Source organism: Akebia trifoliata, chromosome 3 (genome assembly GCF_017979445.1).
Source record: "Akebia trifoliata isolate Shusen 1 chromosome 3, ASM1797944v1, whole genome shotgun sequence".
Taxonomy (NCBI): domain Eukaryota; kingdom Viridiplantae; phylum Streptophyta; class Magnoliopsida; order Ranunculales; family Lardizabalaceae; genus Akebia; species Akebia trifoliata.
This window is the reverse complement of record NC_141377.1, coordinates 56,685,786-56,707,831: the sequence shown is the minus strand read 5'-3', so window position 1 is coordinate 56,707,831 and position 22,046 is coordinate 56,685,786. Positions and strand designations below refer to the sequence as shown.

Here is a 22,046-nt window from a genome sequence, read left to right as displayed (position 1 = left end):
GTACTTTATGAAATCTGTTTAAGATTGAGTATTGCTTGAGAAAGTTGATATCAAATCCTCTCATAATTATTTATTAGATTTATCAATATTAATTATTTAAAAATAAAGAATAATATTATTATTGTTTTCAAAAACAAAAAAAAAAACATTAAATTTAGAGAGCTGCTATTGCCACACCAACGTTTAGTAATGCCACACCAATTCATATGCAGATGAAGTGTACACAATTGGTGTGGCCTTAGGAAAAGTTGGTGTGGCAACAGTAACTCTCTAAATTTAACCATATAAAAGTTGACCCAAAAAAGTTATAGCTGCAAGTCACACTCTCTAAATTTAACCATATAAAAGTTGACCCAAAAAAGTTATAGCTGCAAGTCACACCTTTAAATTCTTCCGCGAGTTTTGAAAATCAAGTTCAAGTTCAACTCCGTATGTGATTCCTATTGTTCCTATCAGTTCAATTAAAAATTAGAAAATCGTATAGTCTCGTTCTTTCTCCTTCTCTGATTTGGTTTGCGAACGAAGATATATAACCAATGCTAGAACCTAATAAATAAAACTAACAATAAATAATAAAGAAGTGAAGGTTTTGTAATCTGAACTAAGCCATGGATTTTATGGTCGAAGAAGATGATTTTGTCTACTCACAAACACCTAAAGAGTTTCTTGCGGAAGAACTCCTCAAACTCATTAATGGAGACATCTGCGATGATGACAACAAAACTGTTGAAGATGAAGATGAAGATGAAAAAGATGATGATGTTGATGATGATAATGACGATGATGATGATGATGACAATGTTAATAATGATGATGAGTATGAGGATGAGGAGGAGAAGGACAAGCTGGATCCAAAGTTTTTATTGTGGGTGATTCTACTTCGTTAGTGGTTCTTTAGATTTTAATATTAATTGATGATCATTCACCAACATTCAACATTCAACATTGTGTGATTTTCTAAATAGCTATGGGAAGTATGAGAGGGTTCTATTTTAATAGATTGTTAGATGTTGTCCACACTTTTTCTTAGTTTCTTTGCTAACTCAATAATATTTTATTTTCGTTTTTTTCCTCCTTTTAATATTATTTTATAAAGGGATTTACCCGGCAGACTTAACTATTGCATTTTTATTACAAAAGTCCAAGGATTATAACTCCAATAACCTTATTTTATGAAGTTTGTTGCCTAGCCTATCGAGTGGGATCTATGTCATAAAATTCAAATAATTTGTTACTTAACTTACTTTGAGGTGGATCCTAACCTTATCAATTTGTGGCATTAAAATCATGATCTGATAACACATAATTATAAAGGACAAAATTCTAAGAATTTTGGGAAAAAAAATTAAAAAAATTCACAGCTAAATTTAATTTTAAATTTGGGAGTTCGATAACTATCCATTTTCAACAGCTTCGATTAAATTCAATTTTTATTATTATTATTTTGAATATGAGTACTTCCATGAAATCTAGAAGACTGTGGTTTTGGATTTCCAATTTGATAACCCATGTAGGTCAAAAGACCATTAGTAAGATTTTAAATCTTACCAAGTTTGCCATCAAAGTCTTATCTCACGATGTCGATGTACACATTATCCAAAACCCTAATCAATCCAACAAAACGGACCAAAACCGAACCTGAACCTGAATCCACTTAAGTTGAACCAGAACCGATTTATCATCATCTTTGACTTTTCATAAAATCAAAGAAAATCATAAAGACGTGACAACAATTTTTTTTTCATAAACCATTTTTCAAAGTCATATAGTAAAAGCGCATGGTGTTTAAAAAAAAAAAAAATAGAAACACCATTGTGAGAAGAGACGTGCTGGAGTGACACAGTATTTACTGTGATTCTCACAATTCTGATGTGGATATGCATACATAACCCTAGATGGTTTTTACTTGTATCGCGAGGAAACACATCTATGATTATGTGCACATCCCACGTCAGACCTATGAGAATTGCAGTAAATGTTTTTTGTCATTTCAACATTTTCCTTGTGAGAACCATTAAAACCGTTCCTAATTGCAAATTTTCTTCCTCCATTTAATTTTATCAATGCCCTTCTCTTCATCATTAAAACTAGCTAGGGCTGGGCAGTGCGTCGGATAATATCTACTTATCATTGTACTTAAGTTATTTGGGTATGGGTAAAATTTTTTTATCTGATTAGAAATTCGAGTAACTTTATCTGTAATTATTTTATTTGAATTTTTGAAGGTTGGATATGGATATCAGTCATGTCCAATCCGAATATCCGGTTATCAAAGTTTAATACAATAAATTCACAATAAAATGTATAAACCAAAATTAAGATTTTTTTTTCCATCATCTTCACAATGGGATTCATGAGCTCATGGACAATCACATAGATCGTTGGTAAGTATGATTTGGTAGGAAAAAGCATTCGACAGGCCTAAAGCACAGACAGTGTCATGGCAGTCACGCCCAGAATCAATCTTTGGAGACTCTCTTAATGTTTTATAAATAATAATAAATAAATGATCTTTAAGTCAATGTCCTAAAAGCCAAAACCATAACCTACCAGGCAGATTTTTCGAAATTGGCAGGACCTTATTTCAATTTGGTTTGGACCTGTTTATGTTTGTTAAAAAACTTCCAAATATGTAATGATTTATTCTAAATTACTTTTATTTATAAGCCATTCCTTTAATAAATAGTAAGTAGAGGTGTAAATTCGGCTGGGCCATGTCAAGCCTAAGCAATATCAGGCCAGGCAGATTTTAAAATCATCAAGCTTGAGAAGATCCCATTGCCCTAAAGTGTAGTGGGCTTTGGGTTAGCCCGTGCTGAGCTTGGACCCCTTATTGTGAGCATATATAGTTGGCAAATTCTCCGATCTATTGAAAAAATTGCAAGTAAATCATGATTTTTGTTCTGTCAATTTTATTACTATTAAATTGTAACTTTTTCAATAAAACACAATTTTTAGAAATTTTATGATTAAATAACTATCTTTGCAATTAAATTAGAAATGAACAAAAATGAATATTAGTTGAACCATTCCCTTGCCATCTTGGATCAGATAGCGTAGCACTATTCTTTTTTGTCATGAATAACAAATCTTTATTACTATTAGTTGAACTTCAGGCACATGCCATCCCAAAAATGAACAAAAATTCAAATCAATTTCAATATCAAAAGAAAATTACATGTTGAAAAAATTTCACATTATCGAACCATTGATGGTCATTTAAAAAAATAATAATAATAATTAAGTTGGCATCTCAAAACGACACAAAGGGCACGTATTCCTATGCTCAAACCATTGTAGGATGCATGTTGTGTGAAAGATATGAGAGCAAGGTATCTTAGTAACCTCAACGCCAATGGAGAAGTCATCCAAACAAACTATGCACTCCATCATCATGTCACCTTGCTGAAATTTCATCTTTTCCAACTGTTGGATTGAATCGCTTGAGGCACCTCTCCCTACAAAATCAGCATAAGCGACATCTTCAAGCAACATTAGTTCTGCAGTCAAAAGCTCTATATCTATGACGCTCTCGATTGTCTTAGCCATATATTGCGACATATCTTGATAAACGTTGCAAATAAAAGAAGTGACATCTTGGTCAAAATAATTTCTATCTTCAATAGTAAGATCGGTGAGTGAAAGTATTCTATGAGCCTCCCTCTTCAATCTATCATAGTATTCCAACTCTCCCGACTTAATTGAAATCTCGACATGTATAATGGGTCTCTCTGTCTCCTCTACTGTCTGTCCTGAGATCCAAACTTCATCTTCTGAAGGAAGTATTAGTCGATGTTTTTGTCGGATACAAATCTTTAACAAAATTTCAGATTCATGAGTTGTGGTAGCATTTTCCTCCATTGTTAAAATTGGAGCAGAATATTTATAACGACATAAAAGCTGGTAGGTCATGACTATTTCCTCTTACAAATTAGTTGGTACGTAACCAAAGAAGAAGTATCACAAAAAAAGAAAGAAAGAAAGAAAGAAAGCAAGCAAGCAAGAAGGTGGAGGCGTACGTACGTGAAGGTAAGTAGCGTGGACTGTGGAGTATGAGATTTATTATATAAATAACAGCTGAGTCCTTATCCGTTAATGAAAGGGATTCCTAGTTTGAGTAGAGGAAACCAATTCCCAAACTAACTGAAATTCCTAGTTTGAGTAGGACACCAATTGTCAAGGATCATAGATTTTTCTTTGAGCATCTCGAGGAAAAAATCCATGATTCTTTGCACATGCCACGTCAGTTAGTTATTTATTTTATTTTATTTTTTTTAAGTCCGTTTATCACGACTGGAAAAACTCGGTATTATTGCGTCTGGTGGACGGGGCCATAAAGAGTTGACTCTCTGAATTCTCTTTTATATGAGTTATTAACTCAGTTTAAATTGTTTAGGGTAAATAGCACTTTGACTCTCTGTGGTTTGACATAATTTCATGATGACCCCCTGACATTGTGACAAATGTACTTACCACCCATTTCATAAAATGGTCTTTATCAAAAGTTTTTAAAAAAAATCATTTTTAATTGTTTTATTAACGGAAAATAGACGAAAGGGAGTAAATGAGTCCGTTAAATAATGATAGCGTGGTAAGTGCAATTGTCAAGATGTCAAGGGGTTGACATAAAATTATGCCAAACTACAGGGTTGATGTGTAATTTACCCAATTATTTATTAATACATTTATATTATAACTAGAAGGTAGCATGTGCTGAGGCACATGTATCTAAAGGGTTTAATTGTAATTTAAAAAATTAATTAAAAGGTGATTTTGAAGATTACACAATTTTTGGAATCCAAATTTTGGTGTCGAACTACTTCTACCCTGCTTTCTCTCATTAGAATAGTAAAGATATAACATTTTTTTAAATATATAATATCGTGGATTAGAATATAAGTGTCAATTGGTCAATTCTGGGTAAGTTCCATGTGTACCCAAACGCAAAAGCTAGTAAAACCTCGATTTCGCTTCTGGGTATAAGATCCTTGGAACCAGAATTGGCCCCAGAGATACTTGATACCAATCGAGAGCACTGATTAAGATAGACAATTTCTTCTTTTTTTTGGGAATAAGGCATCCCAAAAACAAACAAAAAAAGATCGCATCCGATAAAATAGATCATTATTGTTATTATGTAACATATCTAACTTATAATTCCTCATTTGAGAGTTATGATCAATAAAAAATTCTTCATGTAAATCAAAATTTTGAGAAGAAAATCGAAGCATGAAGCATTTATTTGTTGTTAAAATTAAATAAGAATCTAGAAGATGAATGGATGGTCACATAGAGAACAGTAGAGGGCTTGGAGATCCTCTTTTAATTGAATTCCTTACCTTCAAGGTTTCTATTAAAATCCAATGAGGATTATTTATATATCCAACTACTTATAGATTTCCTTAATATTGTCAACTCTTTAATTAGAATTCAATCTTTGTAAAATACTTAAAAGGTACGTGCTGATTGAATCACCTTTAAAGTAAGTCTAACATTTGGGGCTTTTGTTTGAAGAAAGTTGTGTGTTTGTTGTTTTTCTCTAGTCTCGTGTATGAAAAAAAGATGGAGAAATGTACAAGGTTGAATTTATAGAGAATGCCTTACAATGGAGAAAAAAATCAACAAGAACGTCCCATACAATATCCATGTATCTTAAGCAAAAAGAAAACCAACCCCTTGTTACCTAGCTCCAGCTCACTCTCCATCTAAAAGCCCTTTCTTTGAAAGCTCTAGAAAACCCTCTCTAGAGCATGGTTTTAAAACTCGTTTTGACGACGTCTCATCATTCATGAACAGGATCGAGTTGTCTCGAACAAATTTTATGATATGTTTAAGTCGTCTTATTCAACAATAAGACAAATGAACTATGATTTTAAATCTCATCTGATACATTTGATTTGTCTATCCATCTTGTTGGTGGATGATACCGAGATGTATCGGACAAGTTGACTTGGTCTCAGACAAGATTTAAAACCATGCTCTAGCGATAAATAAAAAATGGTTTGATCCAGAGAAAATATTAAGAGACCAAAATAACTAGGAAAATGCCCTTAAGAAGAGCGATTTTAGATCACTATCCTAACACCACCTCTATAGGGTAATTTTTAACAAAGGTTCTCTAGAAGATACTAAAATGTACTGCTGGGTGAATTCTGATATTAGCTGCAAATATGCCTTATTGGATTTTTACCCAATTAATTTTTTTCTTTGTTTTAGGTACTCATTTCTTCACGATATGAAAACATCGGAAACTATCCATCTCCCTCTTGGTGTATCGCAGTCTGTTAAAAGATGGTTCTAAATTGATAGATTCAAAATAAAGATGCTACATGAATACTAAGAAGGTAAAATCCGACCAGTTTAGTTGATATTGATTCATCAATGTAACTGTAGCAGCATTCTTTTTCAAATCTTTATTAATATATTGGTTGAATTCCAAATACTTACTATCTCCAAAAAGAAAAAAAAAAATGATAATTACTTTCCACAACAAATGAAAATTAAATGTATTAAAATTACTAAAACATTGACAATCACTCTAATATGATATAAAGTCAATTAAGTTGGCATCTCAAAGCGACACAAAGGGCACGTATGACTTTCCTTCAACCATTGTAGGATGCATGCCGTGTGGAAGGTATGAGAGCAAGGTATTGTAGTAACCTCCATTCCGATCGAGAAGTCATCCAAGCAAACCATGCAATTCATTGCCATGTCTCCTCCCTTAAATTTCTTCTTTTCCAACGATTTGATGAAATCCTTAGACGCTCCTCTTCCTAGAGAATCAGCATAAGCGACATCTTCTACATCTTCACTGTCTAACCTTTGTGCCGTCAAAATCTCTATATCTATGATGCTCTCGATCTTCTTAGCCACCAATTGCGACATCGTTAGGTAGACGTTGCAAATATAAGTAGTGATCTCTTCCTCATAATAATCTCTATTGTCAAGGTCGGTTAATAAAAGTATGTTATGAACATCCAACTTCAATCTATCAGGGTATTCCAACTCTCCATATTTAATTGAAAACTCATGATGTATAATGGGTTCCTCCATCTCATTTACGATATCTCCTAAGATCCAATAGTCATTTTGGTCATCATCATCCCATACCAGTGGAGGCTGTATTAGCTGGTATTTTCGATGGATACAAATCTTTAAGAAAACTCCAGTTTCATCAGTTGTCGTCGTGGCATTTTCCTCGATTGTTAAAGTTGGATCAGAATATTTATAATCGCATATGGTATAGCTCATTATGACTCCTTCGTATGTTTCTATCTATTTATCAAAACTAACAAGAGAAGAAGAAGGAAGCTGGTGGTGGTGCTTTTAGGCAATTAACGTAGACAATGAGATTTAATTGTGGTACTTTATAAAATATATATAATAACAAGCCGAGCCTTATTCGTTAATGAAATGTACTCCAACTTTGAGTCTGATTCTGAAATGTACTCCTAGTTTAATTCTGATTCTTAAATCTAATTTAGGATAAGGACACCAATTGTCAAACCCAACGGAAATTTGTGCTAATCACTAGTGTTGATCTAGATGAAATTTGCATGTTTTATTTATCTTTATATCTCAACCGTTCCTTTGGTAGAAGAGTTCTCAACTGTCAATTGAGACTAAAAAGTTTCAAACAAGAGTCGTGTAATCTGACTCCCCCACGTGGCATGTGTAAAAACCATAGATTTTATGTCTCGGAATACACATCATGCATTATTTTATGAGGATTGAATGTGTATCTCAAGGCGCAATCTATGGTTCTAACACACACCTCGTCAAGAGATTATTTGGAGTATCCACGTGGGTGGGGGGTTTCAGAAAATCATTACAAGGACTCCTATACTAATTGTATTCTCGCTTTATAGGGTCCATATAAATAACATTTTAGACCACTGATTTAAATTGAATCATTCTCTCCACACAGAAATCATCGGCATTGAGAATCTCAATATATTTTTACATTAAAGGTTGTTTTTTTAATTAAAAATTTAGATAAATAAATCAGATACTTTAAATTCAAATCAAGTTTTATTGAAATTAAGTATGTCAAAATATATTAAAATCGTGTACCGATCATATTCAAGACATGAACAATTAGCTATACAATTGGATTTTTCTAAAATTATGAAACAAAACAGAAAGACAAAAAAGGAGTATCTCTAATCTCTAACCTAATTCATACATATAAATGGTCCTATATGGATTTAATGTTAGACAATCCAACAAAATGATGAACTGTCCATACCTTACCAACAATCCTCATAATTGCATTTGTGAACATTTTTAACTTTGAAATACATTTACAAATCACACAGGATTCCACGTGTTTCTGAGAAAATAAAAGCAAACTGTCACAGAAACAACTACCTCTAAGCTTTAGCTTCCACGGTATGTAGTTAATGAGAATGGTGAAAGCAGCAAGGGAACATGAAAATGTTCCGATTTCTGAGTCTCTTTGATCTCAAACACGATACAGACCCAAGGAAAGAACCCGGCAGGGGAATACTTCCCAGTGTTAAAACTAATTCGGTATATCCCCGGGTCCACATTGTCCACTATGCTCATCAAATGGCCACTTCGGCCATCAGTGTCGGTAACCGAAGATCCTTCTAACACCCAGCCCCCTGAATCTGGTTCACCAAACAATGGGCGTGGTTGAGGACCCTTCCACATTTCCAAGTGCACCTCAATGCCAGCTGCGGAGATCCACGTGAGACATCCAAGACATGGGTTGTGATAGGAGGGCGCGTTCTACTTGGAATTCGAGATGTTTTACCAGAAGGCGCTTCAGAAGCAGGAGTCAGATGTGATCCAATTATGCTCACACGATCTTCTACATTCCAAGAATAAACCTAATCAAGCTTTACATACATAGGGTTTCAGTGCAGTAACCCATCTTAGTTACTTCCAACTGGTTTGTCGTGGGCCTGGCATTGGATAGTGTTGAAATTCCCACCACTTTATGCCACTCATCATTCCCAAATATCTATTTATTCTAACACTATCCAATTCCATGGTAGTAAGCTGTTGGAGTCATAATATGACTCATCTTACCCGCATTAGAGAAATCACTAGAGTTTGCCCATGCTTCAGGCATGGGCATCCTCTTTGGTATTAAAGGGGTAAACGAGGAAAGATAATAAAATTAAGAGGGGTATTATTGAAAAAAGAGAGAAGAGGAAGGCAATATATAAGATATTCTTGGAAAGGGAGGTAGAAGAAGAAAGGCAATAAAATTTGGTTATTCTCAAAAAGGGTAGAAGAGAAAAGACAATCAACTAGTCCTCGAGATACATTCTTTATGGGGGGATAAAGATTGAGACAAAGGGATACACAACCGTCCTGTTTTATCATATACATACAAGGACGAAGCCAGGATTTTCTTGGGGGGCGGGGGGAATACAGTTGATTGACATTATTAGTAATTATTTTTCCGCACTGTTTTTCCATATAACAAAAAAAAAAAAAAAATATGCAAATTATTTTTTTATAAATAAGGTATTAAGAAAGGGAATTAAAGACTCCCTTCAATAACATATTTATAATATATATTTTTTCAAAACAGTCATTTCTTACTTATATACTTTCACTACAAAAAAATTTTAATAAAAAATCCTTAATACCCTAAACTCCATTCTTTTTATTTCTCCGAAATCATCTTGTTCTTGAGATTTGATGGCTGAAGGACAGAGAATCTTAAGATTGAAGACAAAATCCGTCATCTTCAAGATGTTAAACTCTCTATATTATTGATCTATCTAACTACTTCTTCAACCCATTGTTTTTTAGCTTTGAAGGTCGAAGAAGATAGAATTGTACTTTGTAAGGTTGAAAATGGGGTACAAAATAGGTTGAAGACTGATTTGGAAGAAAATATGAAGATTGAGAACATTTTGGTCATTTAAATAGTCTTAAAGGAGAAGACCTACATCAAAGGAGAGCACATTGTTTGGAAACCCAGATCCTGTCTCTATTATTGACCAAAAGCAGTGAGGGGCTTGTTGTAATCAGTTTGAAAACCCAGGGTCTCTAATATTGACAAAAATTGGGAGAGGCATGTCATCAGTTTGTTGAGAGGTGTAAAAACATGGGGGCATCTTGTATACATTGGAGCAGCACGTGAGAGGGGGCGTATCTTTGAAAACACGGGGAATCTCTAATATTAATCAAAATATAGGAAGGGAAGAATGAATAAAAAAATTGCGGGGGCGACTCCCCCCAATTCGCCCTTGTATACTTAGAATGGTTAACTTTGAAATGGCTTGAAGAATAACAAACTCATCGAAAGTGTGGTCAAGTTGCTAAATAACAACTGAAGAGGAACCAACAAAGACCGATGAAAAACATGAGTGTGGGACTCAGATCAACCACAGCACAATCTGTATGACTTATAGAGGAAGTAAGAATAAGATACGTTAATGAAATAATGCTATAATGTATAACTCACTAAGATTTGTATACAAACAGTACCTCCTGCTTTGGTTGCAAGACTGACAGGAAACTGGCTAATGCTTGGAGAAGCCTCTTTTGTAACAGTCAAAAAGAGCTTGGCAAGCCGTAGTTCAGTAATCTTCATCTGTTCTTGTGCTGCAATCTCAAACTCGACTATAGGCCTGTTTGGGTACCGTTTCTGTAAAAAGAGTCAAAGAAATATAACTATAAAATGAAAACCTAATAGCAAATCTATGAGATTCAACAGACAAGAATATGCCAAACTAGCTATAAAATCTCATGCGTCACACAATGCGTAAAAAATGCCAGTTCAGCACTATCTTTTTTATACAGGATCACTTGTCATACTCTATAGTTTCTGAACAATAAAAACCAGGATAGAAATATCATTTCTTGGTAAAATTTGACCTAGCTTTCTACTGTGAAATTTGTGGTATAATCTCCGCATACACTTAATGTTTTATTAAATATATTGCTATAGATAAAGCAAACTTCCACAAACAAATATGCTTTTGGATAAAGAATATAATTCATATCTCTACTATTAATGGACTCTTGATAATGCTAACTCATGAATCATTATAACACCATTATTCAGACCTATTTTGTAACTTACAGGAGACATCTTTATAACCATCCCTTAAGTTGCAAACCACTTTCTTAAAAAGCACTTTTGCTTTGGTTAGGATTTTTCACAAATGCCAAAACTTCGGATTAGTAAGTTGATCTACACTAAAAAATAGTAACCATTAAAAGGCTCTTGCCAAGATCTTTCCAACGATGCACATATTAAATATATTTTATTATAGTATAGAACTTTTTAAAAGTTTCCTACAATACTCTTATAAACTCAATTTGTTATGACCAGCAATGATGTATACAAAAGTGATATAGTCACACCCATTTACCTTATTATTAAGAGTCGTGCTGGAGTGACCACAAGCTGGAACCGCATATCGCCTTCTTGACATGAAAGTGGATAGGAACCATAGATGCTTTTTCACTCATACACTTTCACGTCAAAAAGTGCGATATGAGGTTCCAGTCTGAGGTCACTTCAGCATTATTCTATTATTAAATTTCCTATTGCTTCATTTATTTTATTTTATTTTTTATAAGTAAATTACTACTAGTTTTACAAATGAAACTAAAAAAGAAATGTTCCTCTTACTTTCAATTCTGCAAGTATTTCAGGCGTAGTCCTCCCAGATGCACATATAATAAAAACAAATCCAAACTTTAGCCTATACCGTGCATTCCACTCATATAGTTCCTGCACATATAAGGTAACTAATATTCACTTAAATCCACCAAGTAGCCCTCTAACCAAGAAGATGCATTTAAAGAAAAACTATTGAAACCATAGTACAAAGAATGTAACGAGTGAAAAAAAGGCAATTGGCCAAGGGAAATATATAACTTAATTGACTACACTTGGTCATCTATGATTAAGTAACGCAGATTGAATAACTTACGTGGTTCCAAGTCACAAGAGATCACAAGAACCCAAAGAATAAGAGAATTTCCAACAAAGGGTTGGAGCATTAACCTACAATAGTCCTACACCTCCAAGGATGGAAATCCTATATGAAGGAGCTTGAGCTCTCATTAATCTTCAATAAATGAAAAAAGAAACCAAACTAACAAGTCTTCTTTATATCTATGAATCACCAGAAGACCCTAATTAGAAGCTAGATTGCGAAAGAAATAGATCCATGGGATTATCAAAACCAAGAACTTTGACCCATGGCCTGCATGGATGCATCTAGTGAAAGGTTACAGGCCTTGGATTGGGACTGATCTGAGGTAATAATCATCCTCCATTATCATAGGCCTTGAACAGAGGCCCAGATTAGAGTATCTCCAATTGGCGGTCTCAGATTGGTAGGATCAGCAGTACCCATGTGCTGCATCTAGCTGACCATGAAACTGGTTGATTCGACCTCAAGTTCACTTTATAAAAATGACATATGGGTCTTCATGGGGAGTGAGTTGGCACTTTAGTATAAAAAACTAGAAACTAAAAGAAAGAAAAGAAAAGCATAATTCATAAACTTGACATGGAACTGACCTAGTTTTAGCTACAAAAATAAACCAACTCTTTTTCTTGAAAGAGGAGGTTCTGTTCGGACTTGGTAGAATGGTAATAAATCCTATTATAGAAAATCTTCTACTACAAACCTGTAAGCTAGAATCAGTAGCAGTTGCTAAAGCAGCTGATTGTTCTCCTTTGCTCCACCTAAAAATAAGCGCCTTCTCTCAGTTAGCCAATTATGAAACGAACTTGAGTTCGACCAAGGAAGAACATTCAAAAATGGAATAAAAATGTAAGGTAAGAACCTAGTAATGAATGAATGAAATGCTTATAGTAAATGGTTTAAGTGAAAGAGGAAAATGAAAAGTTACAATAAGTTTTAAATTCAGAACTTTTATTTATTTATTATTGAATTAAACAATGAAATGTCTCATAACTCATAATACAGTGCAGAAATAGAGATAGAATTATTATTAAAAAATAATTACCTAAGCCCTCAAGTTTGTAATTGGAGTGAACCAGAAAATTATATTTCTTGCATGGTTAAATAATGCATCCGATGCTATCAAAACAGTAGGCATATTTGGGCAAGATTAGTTAGCAACCTATCGTATTATTCTAATTACATTTTTCTCCAAAACTCTGCTATGCTTACTGGCACTAGAACGACTTCTTTTGTTAAATAAATGCACTTCAAAATGGATATAATATGATGATTTCTTGGATCGAATACTCCGTTCCTTCCAAACACCCCAACACACAGCAAATTATTTTCAATCAAAAACATATAATCGAACCTGAAAGATTATTCTTTATTGAAAGCTTGTAAAACTAAAGTGAAATTGCATCCAAATCCTATTCAATCAAAAGGGGAAATAAATCAAATTTCACTTTTCGATGCCTAAAATTTGTGCCCCGCATTTATATTAAGCAAAGGAAGAAAACCCAAGTAATCAAATTAGAGTAATAATGATGTAACTTTTTCCCAGATAAGTTAAATTTTGAAGATCGAAATCAAAGAAACTCAACTGTGCACTGGTTTCGCTTTTAGGGTTAGCAGAAGAAGTATCACCGATCTGTGGATGAGCAGAAAATGCTTCAAGCCATCCATTAACATCAACCTGCAAGAAAACAGAAAGAGAGACATTAAACCCTAGAAATCGAGATCGAGAGTGAGAGAGAGAGAGAGAGAGAGAGAGAGACAGACTTTGTTGAACCAAATATTTCTAGCAGCTTCGACGGCCTGTTCATAGTTGCGGAAAGGCGCAGCGATGGCCATCTCTTTGGCAAACTTGGTGCTCCCACAGCACGAAAAAAAATCCTTCTCTTCCAAACCAGAATCCATCGCCGTGTCTTCTTCACCCTAGAGAATTAGAGTTAGGGTTCACTCTCCACTCTCCAATCACAGCCCCTGAATGTTGGTACTCGAAACTCTGTTGCCGCTATCGTGCGCAGGGTTTTTTTTTTTTTTTAATTGGTTTTTAAACTTGGTATCTCGTCTGGTGTCGTTCAGCTCCGATATCGAGTCGTCTCGGACGAGTTTTTCGATACGTTTGATACGTCTCATGAGACAAATCAAAAAATTGAACGTGAATTGTAAATCTTGATCAAAAAATGATTTTGTGAATTGATCTTGTTCACCTCCAATACCAAGTTAACTCGGCCGGGCGATATGCCTCCGTCTCGAACGAGTTTAAAAATCATTAGTATGCAATTATTTTTTTTTAGGGGTAATTATTTATATAAAAAAAAAAGTTATAAATTTATGAAAAGGAATTTACTTTGCCACTTAAATCATTGAATTTTTTTTTTTAATACTGAAGATTTTTTCTATTTTTTAATCTATATTTTAAGCATTTAAACTCTCAAATTTTTTTAATCTAAATTTTTGATAATCAAAGATTTTTTTTTATTTTTTTATTCAAATTTTTTATATTTGAAGTGTCACAAATTTTTTTCTTATTTTTTATAATAAATTTAATTTTTAAATAATTATTTATTATTTGAAAAAAATATTAATAATTATTATAATTTAATTTATAATTAATTTTATTAAAGTAAAATCATGTTAATATCTTCAATTTTTTTATTTATAGTAATATTAATATTTACAAATATTTATTAATTTAATAATTTTTAATTAATTATAAAAGTGATCCAATTATAGATTTATTGAATTTTGAAGGTTTCATTGGGATTAGTGGAGTTTTCCTAGTGATATGTAGCGTGAGAATCTTAAGAATATCATCACATCTTTGTATGATGACAGCTGCACAATCTAATGACTACATTAATAAAGGCCATGTGAAGTTGTTAATGAAGAAGAATATAATAATCTCTATGTTAGAAAAAAAAACTGCATACTTGCCTTATAGAGAGTGGGCCAAGGAAATTCAAACAAATAGTCCAAAAGAGAATCTCAATTTGTTTAAGTGACCCACCTCATGACTCATGTTCATGGTCCCATTGCTTGACCAGGATAACAATTTCCTCCTGACAACAATCCAAAACTGCTACACTATAATTCCTTCTTTCGTATTGTAAGACCCAATAATCCAAAATCATAGAAACACAGTTTCCTTTCTTGAGTATTTTTTCTTCTCTTTAGTGTTCTTGTAGTCATGGAGATGTCTGAAACTAGAGTCTCTAGTGACGACAATTATACAATGAAGAAGACTTGTTTCGGGATGTTTGCGACAAAGATGAAAAGTTTTCCGAGTTTAGTATGGCAAACTATGTGGAAGGTTGGTCGAGATGACCCGCGAAGGGTCATTCACTCTCTGAAAGTTGGGTTGTCCTTGTCATTGGTATCTTTATTGTATCTCCTTGAACCATTGTTTGAAGGAATTGGAAAGAATGCTATTTGGGCTGTAATGACTGTGGTTGTAGTACTTGAGTTCACTGCAGGTAATAATTTTGGTTAATCCTTTAAGCTTAATGGTTCCCCTTTTCAATTTTATGGTTTATTAATTTCTGTTTTGATAGATGTCTTGAATCTAGCCTTTTTTTTAAAAAAAAAAAATTGATTTTCTGTTTAGTTACTAATTTAGTTTGTTTCTCAGGGGCAACTCTATGCAAAGGATTAAACAGAGGATTAGGGACTCTGTGTGCAGGATCACTTGCGTTCTTCATTCAGATAATTGCCAAGGAATCAGGATCGATTATTCGAGCAATCTTCATTGGAACCTCAGTCTTTCTAATTGGTAATTATTTCCCAATGACTAAGTTCTTTTACCCATTTTTACGTCCAATGAGCTTTACATCTAATGTCACTTTTTTTTTTCTTTTTTTGTCAAAAATGAACAGGCACTACAGCTACATACATGAGGTTCTTTCCATATGTAAAGAAGAATTATGACTACGGTGTCGTAATTTTTCTTTTAACGTTTAATCTGATAACAGTGTCGAGTTACCGTGTTCATAATGTTTTGCAAATGGCACACGAGCGCTTCTACACTATTGCCATTGGCTGTGGTATCTGCTTGGTCATGAGTTTATTGATTTTTCCAAATTGGTCAGGAGAAGACCTCCATAGTTCAACTGCATCCAAGCTGGAAGGCCTAGGAAGATCGATCGAAGGTAGTTGATCATGTTTGGACAAAATTTTGACCACTCAACTCATGACCCATTCACCAAATTCACTCATTTTATGGCCCTACCTACTTGAGAAATCAGGTGACCAAGTCATGGTCATCACCAAAGCCCTTGCCCTACAATTTGGGGTTGGCTAAACAAATTATATTCCTTTCAATTTTGTATAGAACCATGTCTATTGCTATTGCAAATGTGTTCATATCTTCCATCAATACCCCAATTCACGATCATTTGATCTTATTCTCACGTTCAGAATGATCATCTTGCCCATCCCTTTGGGTGTTATCCCTTTGTGTGTTAAACTTTCATGCAATCTGTTTTCTTATCGTCAATGGAAATCATATAATCATTACCTTACGAGTGTTGAAAAATTTGCAGCTTGTGTCAATGAATACTTTGAAGACACTGAGATTGTTATAGAGGATAAATCATCCGATGATCCTATATACAAGGGCTACAAGGCAGTCTTGGAATCTAAGTCAATCGATGAAACATTAGTAAACTCTCTCATTCTCTGTATCTTTCAACTTTTCTGGAAAATTATATATTGTGGATTCAATTAGTATACTGTAAAGTTTGAATGGAGTGATTTTACTAAGGATGACGGCAATGCTAACTATGAGAGTGATGATTTCAGGCATTGCATGCAAGTTGGGAGCCAATGCATTGGAAAAGCTGTCATAGGTATCCATGGCAACAATATGTGAAATTGAGCGCTGTTCTTCGCCATTTTGGCTACACAGCTGTGGCTCTACATGGATGTTTGCAATCTGAAATTCAGGTAACTTGAAAATCATCATCATGGTGTCAAAATCCAGGCTACCCCTCAATGCCTCGAGATTCATCCCAAACAATCATGATTTATTTGGAGAATAATTACTAGCCTCTATATTAAGAGGAAAATAAATAGAAAGAATTATTTTTAAGAGGTTCATTACATTGCCTTGGAGTCAGTCCACTAGACATGTATAATTCAATTCCTACAAATTAAGCTCCTATTGTCGTTGAAAACTCTCGCCAAAAATACTTTTCCAATCCTCTTATAATCCTTCTATTTATAATGGATTTGTAGTAAGTTTAATGTCAACTCTATATGTTTACATATAATAACATCCCTTTGGTAGGTTTGTTGTCAATTCTACCGGCCTAATTGGGACCATGTAAGCTGATCTCGAGACGCCACGTTTATAACTTTAATAATTATAATTTATTAAACCGAGCTAGGACCACCATTGTCTTATCTAATCTCTTTTGTCTTGTAAGTTCATTTCGACATCTCTATATCATCACTTGCTTCTATACTTATATTGTTCTGACAGGAGACTTATCATCATTGTCCTCGTTTATTTTTTCAAAGGTACCCTAACATCAATACTTGAATACTAAATAATCTATCACCATCTTAACTGGAATGGAAGACACCCATTGACAGGGATCTATTCTTTTTTTTTATTATTATTATTATTATCAAGAGATTTCAACTGGTGGGGACCCAATCCTATCGTGTTCCAACGACGATCAACCAGCGAGGTTCTTTAATAATAAAATAAACTTTGATTTAAATTTGGATTCTAGGTTTGCAGTGTCACCATCACCTTATTAATTAACAAGGATGAATACTACTTAATTACAACAGCTGGAAGTGACTAATATTAAGAAACTAAATGTCCTTGGTTGGGGTAAGTTACTGAAAATCTATTTGAAAAGTACTCAAACCACTTTTGGTCTTATGTACAGCTGTTACATAAACTAATGATCTGACTATATGAATTAATGTTTGTATGGTTGTAAGTTAATGTATTCTAATATAAGCTATGAGGATGTGTAAGCTTATCAGGGTTTGGACAGATTGGCGTGTTTGACGCCGACATTGTAGTTATAAAGTTTTGGGTACACTTTTTTACAAATTGATGACATATCTCCCTTGACCACTAAAAATAATAATCTTGTGATAGGTCATGTTCTAGATCATAAATATAGTGAAATCGCCTTTCTTATTCTTTCCTAGGAGATTGCTACTAAGAAAGACATTTATTTCTTAAATATAAGTGCATACTTCGATGACATCCTTTTGGAATCATCATCACCATCAAAGCCTTATCCCAAAGATTTGGGGTTAGATGAATAAAATATGTTTCTCCATTTAATTTTATACTCCCTCTATGTGTTTTCATATTAGAACGGTTCAAAAAATTCATGGCAAGTTCATTTCCTAGTAATCCTCAACATAATAATCGTACATACGAAATCATGCTCAAAGTAGTTTTTTTTTTATATAAGAAAATCATGCTCAAGTATTTGAATTTTGATGACATGTTTTTTTTAAAGACACCAAGATCAGTTCGTGCTCTTTTCCAAGGCCCATGCATCCGAGTTGCAGAGGAAGTCTCAAAGGTACTCATGGTCCTCGCCAATTGCATAAGAAACCGTCGTTGTTGCTCTTCAGACATGCTCACTGATACACTTCAAGAGGCCTTGCTAGACCTTAATAATTCCATCAAATCCCAACCTCGACTCCTTATTGGTTCTACCCACGACCAAGCCACAATTGATATGCTTGCTGGAGCTGCCACAGCTGTGAATCAAAAACATGGAAAGGACTCTGGGCAATCCCCTTCCTCAGTCAAGACTGATGCATTGGCATTGCTCGAACAGAGAACCAAACGGGTGGTCGACAAGTCCAAGGAGTCCGAGAGGAAAGTCTTAAGGCCAACATTGAGTAAGATTGCAATCACTAGTCTTGAATTCTCCGAAGCACTTCCGTTTGCCGCGTTTGCTTCTTTGCTGGTAGAGATGGTTGTAAGGCTCGACCTCGTTATTGAACAAGTTGAAGAATTGGGGAGAATGGCGAATTTCAGAGGGTACAAATCTGATTTAGAAATTGTAGTGGATCGAGAGAGTAAGCGAGCGGGGAACCACAGAGATATCCAAACAAACTTGGCTGCCCAAGATATTGACTGATTTAAAGTTGTTTTGCACACTCTTTCATGGCTATGGCAGGATCACAGATTCTGTTCCTAAAGAACATGTATTAAAGAGATGTTGTTCTGGATCTCTTTTAAGAAAATCTTTCATTTGTAGATGTGAACAATTGCGTTTGAGTTATCCATCAACAGAAATGGTACTATTTTTCGACAATTAAGACTTCGTGTTAGAAAATCAAATCTAAAGAGTCTCAGAAAATTGAGAATTGTTCTAGTTAAAATTGTCTATGTAGCAGACATAACAGGTTATACTTCTATTTTCAGGTCTATCAAGACAAGATAAATATTATGAGACATCCCATCATAAAATCTATTATTATCCTTTTTTATATCAAGATAAGTTTTTCCATTATTTAATACATAAATTTTCATTTGCATAAGTAAAAAATGGTGTGTCTATACATCCATGCACGTAAAAATTTAAGTCCCTATAAAAATAAGAGCACACATAGAACACGAAGATTTATGTGGTTTGGCAGTCCCTACGTCCATAGATGAGAGAGATTCACTAACTCTTAAAGAAATTACAGCTCGTGATTTCTCTCTATACCTGTCTCAAACCTCCCAAACCTTGAAACCCTAGTTTCTTATTCAATTTCATTCACCCATAACCTAAAAAGACTAACATTACATATACATGATCAAAACCCCCGTGACCCCCAATTTGGGTGTAAGTGTAAGTGTAAAGTACACCTCAGGAGATCAATCTCCCACTAGATTCAAGACACTGAGCACAACAATATGTACATGTATGCACACACATACATATATCTTCCCATGTATGTCTGCATTTCTCGATTCCATCCTCTCTCTTTTTATCTTTTTCTTTTTCCAAATTTCATAGAATTTGTACTCTACAACCCTGAAACATCGGATCATGTTTTTTTTTTTTGTCACAATGTGAGTCCAAGGACCCTTAGTAAGGGTGAAATCCTTACTAACTTATAAGTATGGCTAGTCGGACTATATTTTAGTAATTTTGTTATTTTCTAATGATTTAAATACTCTTAAGCCCCCACACAATTTGGACAAAAAAAAACTAGGGAAAATGATTGAAAAGGGCAGTTTATTGAAAATATGTACCAAAAGATCTTCTTCCAAAGAATACGGACTCTCAAGGACTCACTAAAGTATCATTTTACATGAACTACCGTTTTGACAGCACTTTTAAAAGTTTACAAACCATGCATGGATTTGGACCCTTCCACGTTTTAGTGATTATTTGAGTTACCCATTAATTTTAAAATCAATGACAAACCCCCATTTATATCATTATTCTTTGGTTTGTAATATAAGACTAGGGTCAAAGGTCATGTCATCAATTTTATAACATAGGCGTATCTCATATTATTCATCAAAACTTGGAGGGACCACCTCTTATAAAAACACTGTTTCCTTATAAATTGAAAATTGTTCTTGCAAGCTAGTTAAGGTATTTTAATTAAAAGAATACTACAAAAGGATCTCTTTAGACTAACACGTAAAAATTTGTGTCCTTAAGAGTACAAATTTTTTAGTAAGGGACTTTTTAGTACATATTTTCATAAAACAAGTCTTTAAGATAATTGTCCCCAAAAAAAAAAAAAAAAAAAAAAAACTAACAAGTCAAAGTACATATTACTTTTGTTGGATAATAACAATTGAATGCAACTCTAAATAATATCATCACTCATCAGCTCTAGATAATGCCAAGGCCAGCCCGACCCAAAAATCCCGGCCCAGCCTACACCCGTAGACTCCTACACAACCACTCCCATGTTATAATTACCAACCAAATCTATTTATGTAAGAGTATCTGCAAGACAAGTTCATGGACGTGTTAACACCATGATTTTTAAACTCGGTATCACGTCTCGTCTCGTTCAACTCCGATATCGAGTCGTCTCGAACGAGTTTTTCAATACATTTGAGACATCTCGTAAGATAACTCAAAAAATATAACGTGAGACATAAAACTCGATAAAAAAAATGACTTTGTAAGTTGGTCTCGTTCAACTTTGATACCGAGTTAACTCGGGTGATACATCTCGGTCTTGGACGAGTTTAAAAATCATGGTTAACACTTAACATCATAAGCTAAAATTTAACCAGCAAATTTGCTCCGAAGACAAGTTAGTGGACTTGTAGAGAGTGTCCAATGCTAATGTGTGTGTTAATTGCGACTAGAAGTTTGGCTAGTCACATCAACTTGCTAATGTGTTAGTTTTGAAAATAATAATCAACAATAATTATTCTATTAATTTAAAATTTAAAATTAAAAAAAAAAAATCAACAGTTATAAGAAGGTGACTAAGATGTGTGCACTAGTGTGTATGTTAAAGTTCGTGGACATATTTAGTTTCTTCGCCTGTTAAAAATAGGTTAACATTTGACAAAAGTGCCTACGTGACATTTTTAACTTGTGAATTTTGACATGGCAAAATTATTAAAAACGAAAATTTCAAATTACAAAATTAATTATAAAAAAGTATAAATTTTTTATAATTTACAATTAAGAATCAAAATTGGTACTTAAAGTGTAAATTTTTTAATTTAATATTAAAATGTAAAACATTAGTACTTTAAGTGTCGCAAATTTCATTTTTAATTTTTTTTTTGAAGTTACATATTACATTGCTAAACCAAAGGCGTAACGCCATGTGTATTAAACTAACAAGTGAATGGAATGGGAGTAGGGATCTAGTACGATGTGCCGAACCCAACCAAGATTAGTTGGCACCCCATTTTATGCCACATGGGCTCGTTTGGGACCCACAGACTGTATGAATATGTGAGCCATGCCTTGGTGACCTACGTACCAAAAATCATAGTGTTTGATATCTTGTATCCACTAGATCTAAGCTCTTGAAAAAGAGTATAAGTCCCATGATTAGAATTTATTTTAAGATAATGCTATAATAAATGGATGCACACAACAAATCAAACTGATTTTTGGTATGTAGGTTCATCAAGGTGTGCTCCACATACCCATACGG

At 33.9% G+C, this 22,046-nt stretch overlaps 2 protein-coding genes across 2 annotated transcripts; one reads left to right on the top strand and one right to left on the bottom strand.

Annotated features, from left to right (window-relative positions):
* Nucleotides 1-8,252: 8,252 nt before the first annotated feature.
* Nucleotides 8,253-13,960, bottom strand: LOC147408236 (transthyretin-like protein). The gene is given in 7 exon segments (XM_086437147.1): nt 8,253-8,705; nt 8,708-8,839; nt 10,477-10,636; nt 11,630-11,731; nt 12,640-12,697; nt 13,523-13,614; nt 13,701-13,960. Coding segments are annotated over 7 exon segments (1,005 nt in total). The 5' UTR covers nt 13,839-13,960; the 3' UTR covers nt 8,253-8,382.
* A 991-nt stretch (nt 13,961-14,951) lies between these two features.
* Nucleotides 14,952-19,146, top strand: LOC147408235 (aluminum-activated malate transporter 12-like). Its single transcript, XM_086437146.1, has 6 exons — nt 14,952-15,400; nt 15,556-15,696; nt 15,800-16,072; nt 16,466-16,584; nt 16,725-16,868; nt 18,416-19,146. Exons 1-6 carry the CDS (start codon nt 15,115-15,117, stop codon nt 19,046-19,048), a joined length of 1,596 nt encoding a protein of 531 aa, XP_086293272.1. The 5' UTR covers nt 14,952-15,114; the 3' UTR covers nt 19,049-19,146.
* The last annotated feature ends 2,900 nt before the right edge of the window (nt 19,147-22,046 follow it).

Excerpts from the sequence above, each read along its gene's own strand:
- LOC147408235 (XM_086437146.1), top strand. The coding sequence starts at position 15,115 with ATGGAGATGTCTGAAACTAGAGTCTCTAGTGACGACAATTATACAATG. Across the intron at positions 16,073-16,465 it reads CCTAGGAAGATCGATCGAAG|CTTGTGTCAATGAATACTTT; the intron begins GTAGTTGATCAT and ends AAAAATTTGCAG. Across the intron at positions 16,869-18,415 it reads GTTTGCAATCTGAAATTCAG|ACACCAAGATCAGTTCGTGC; the intron begins GTAACTTGAAAA and ends TTTTTTTTAAAG.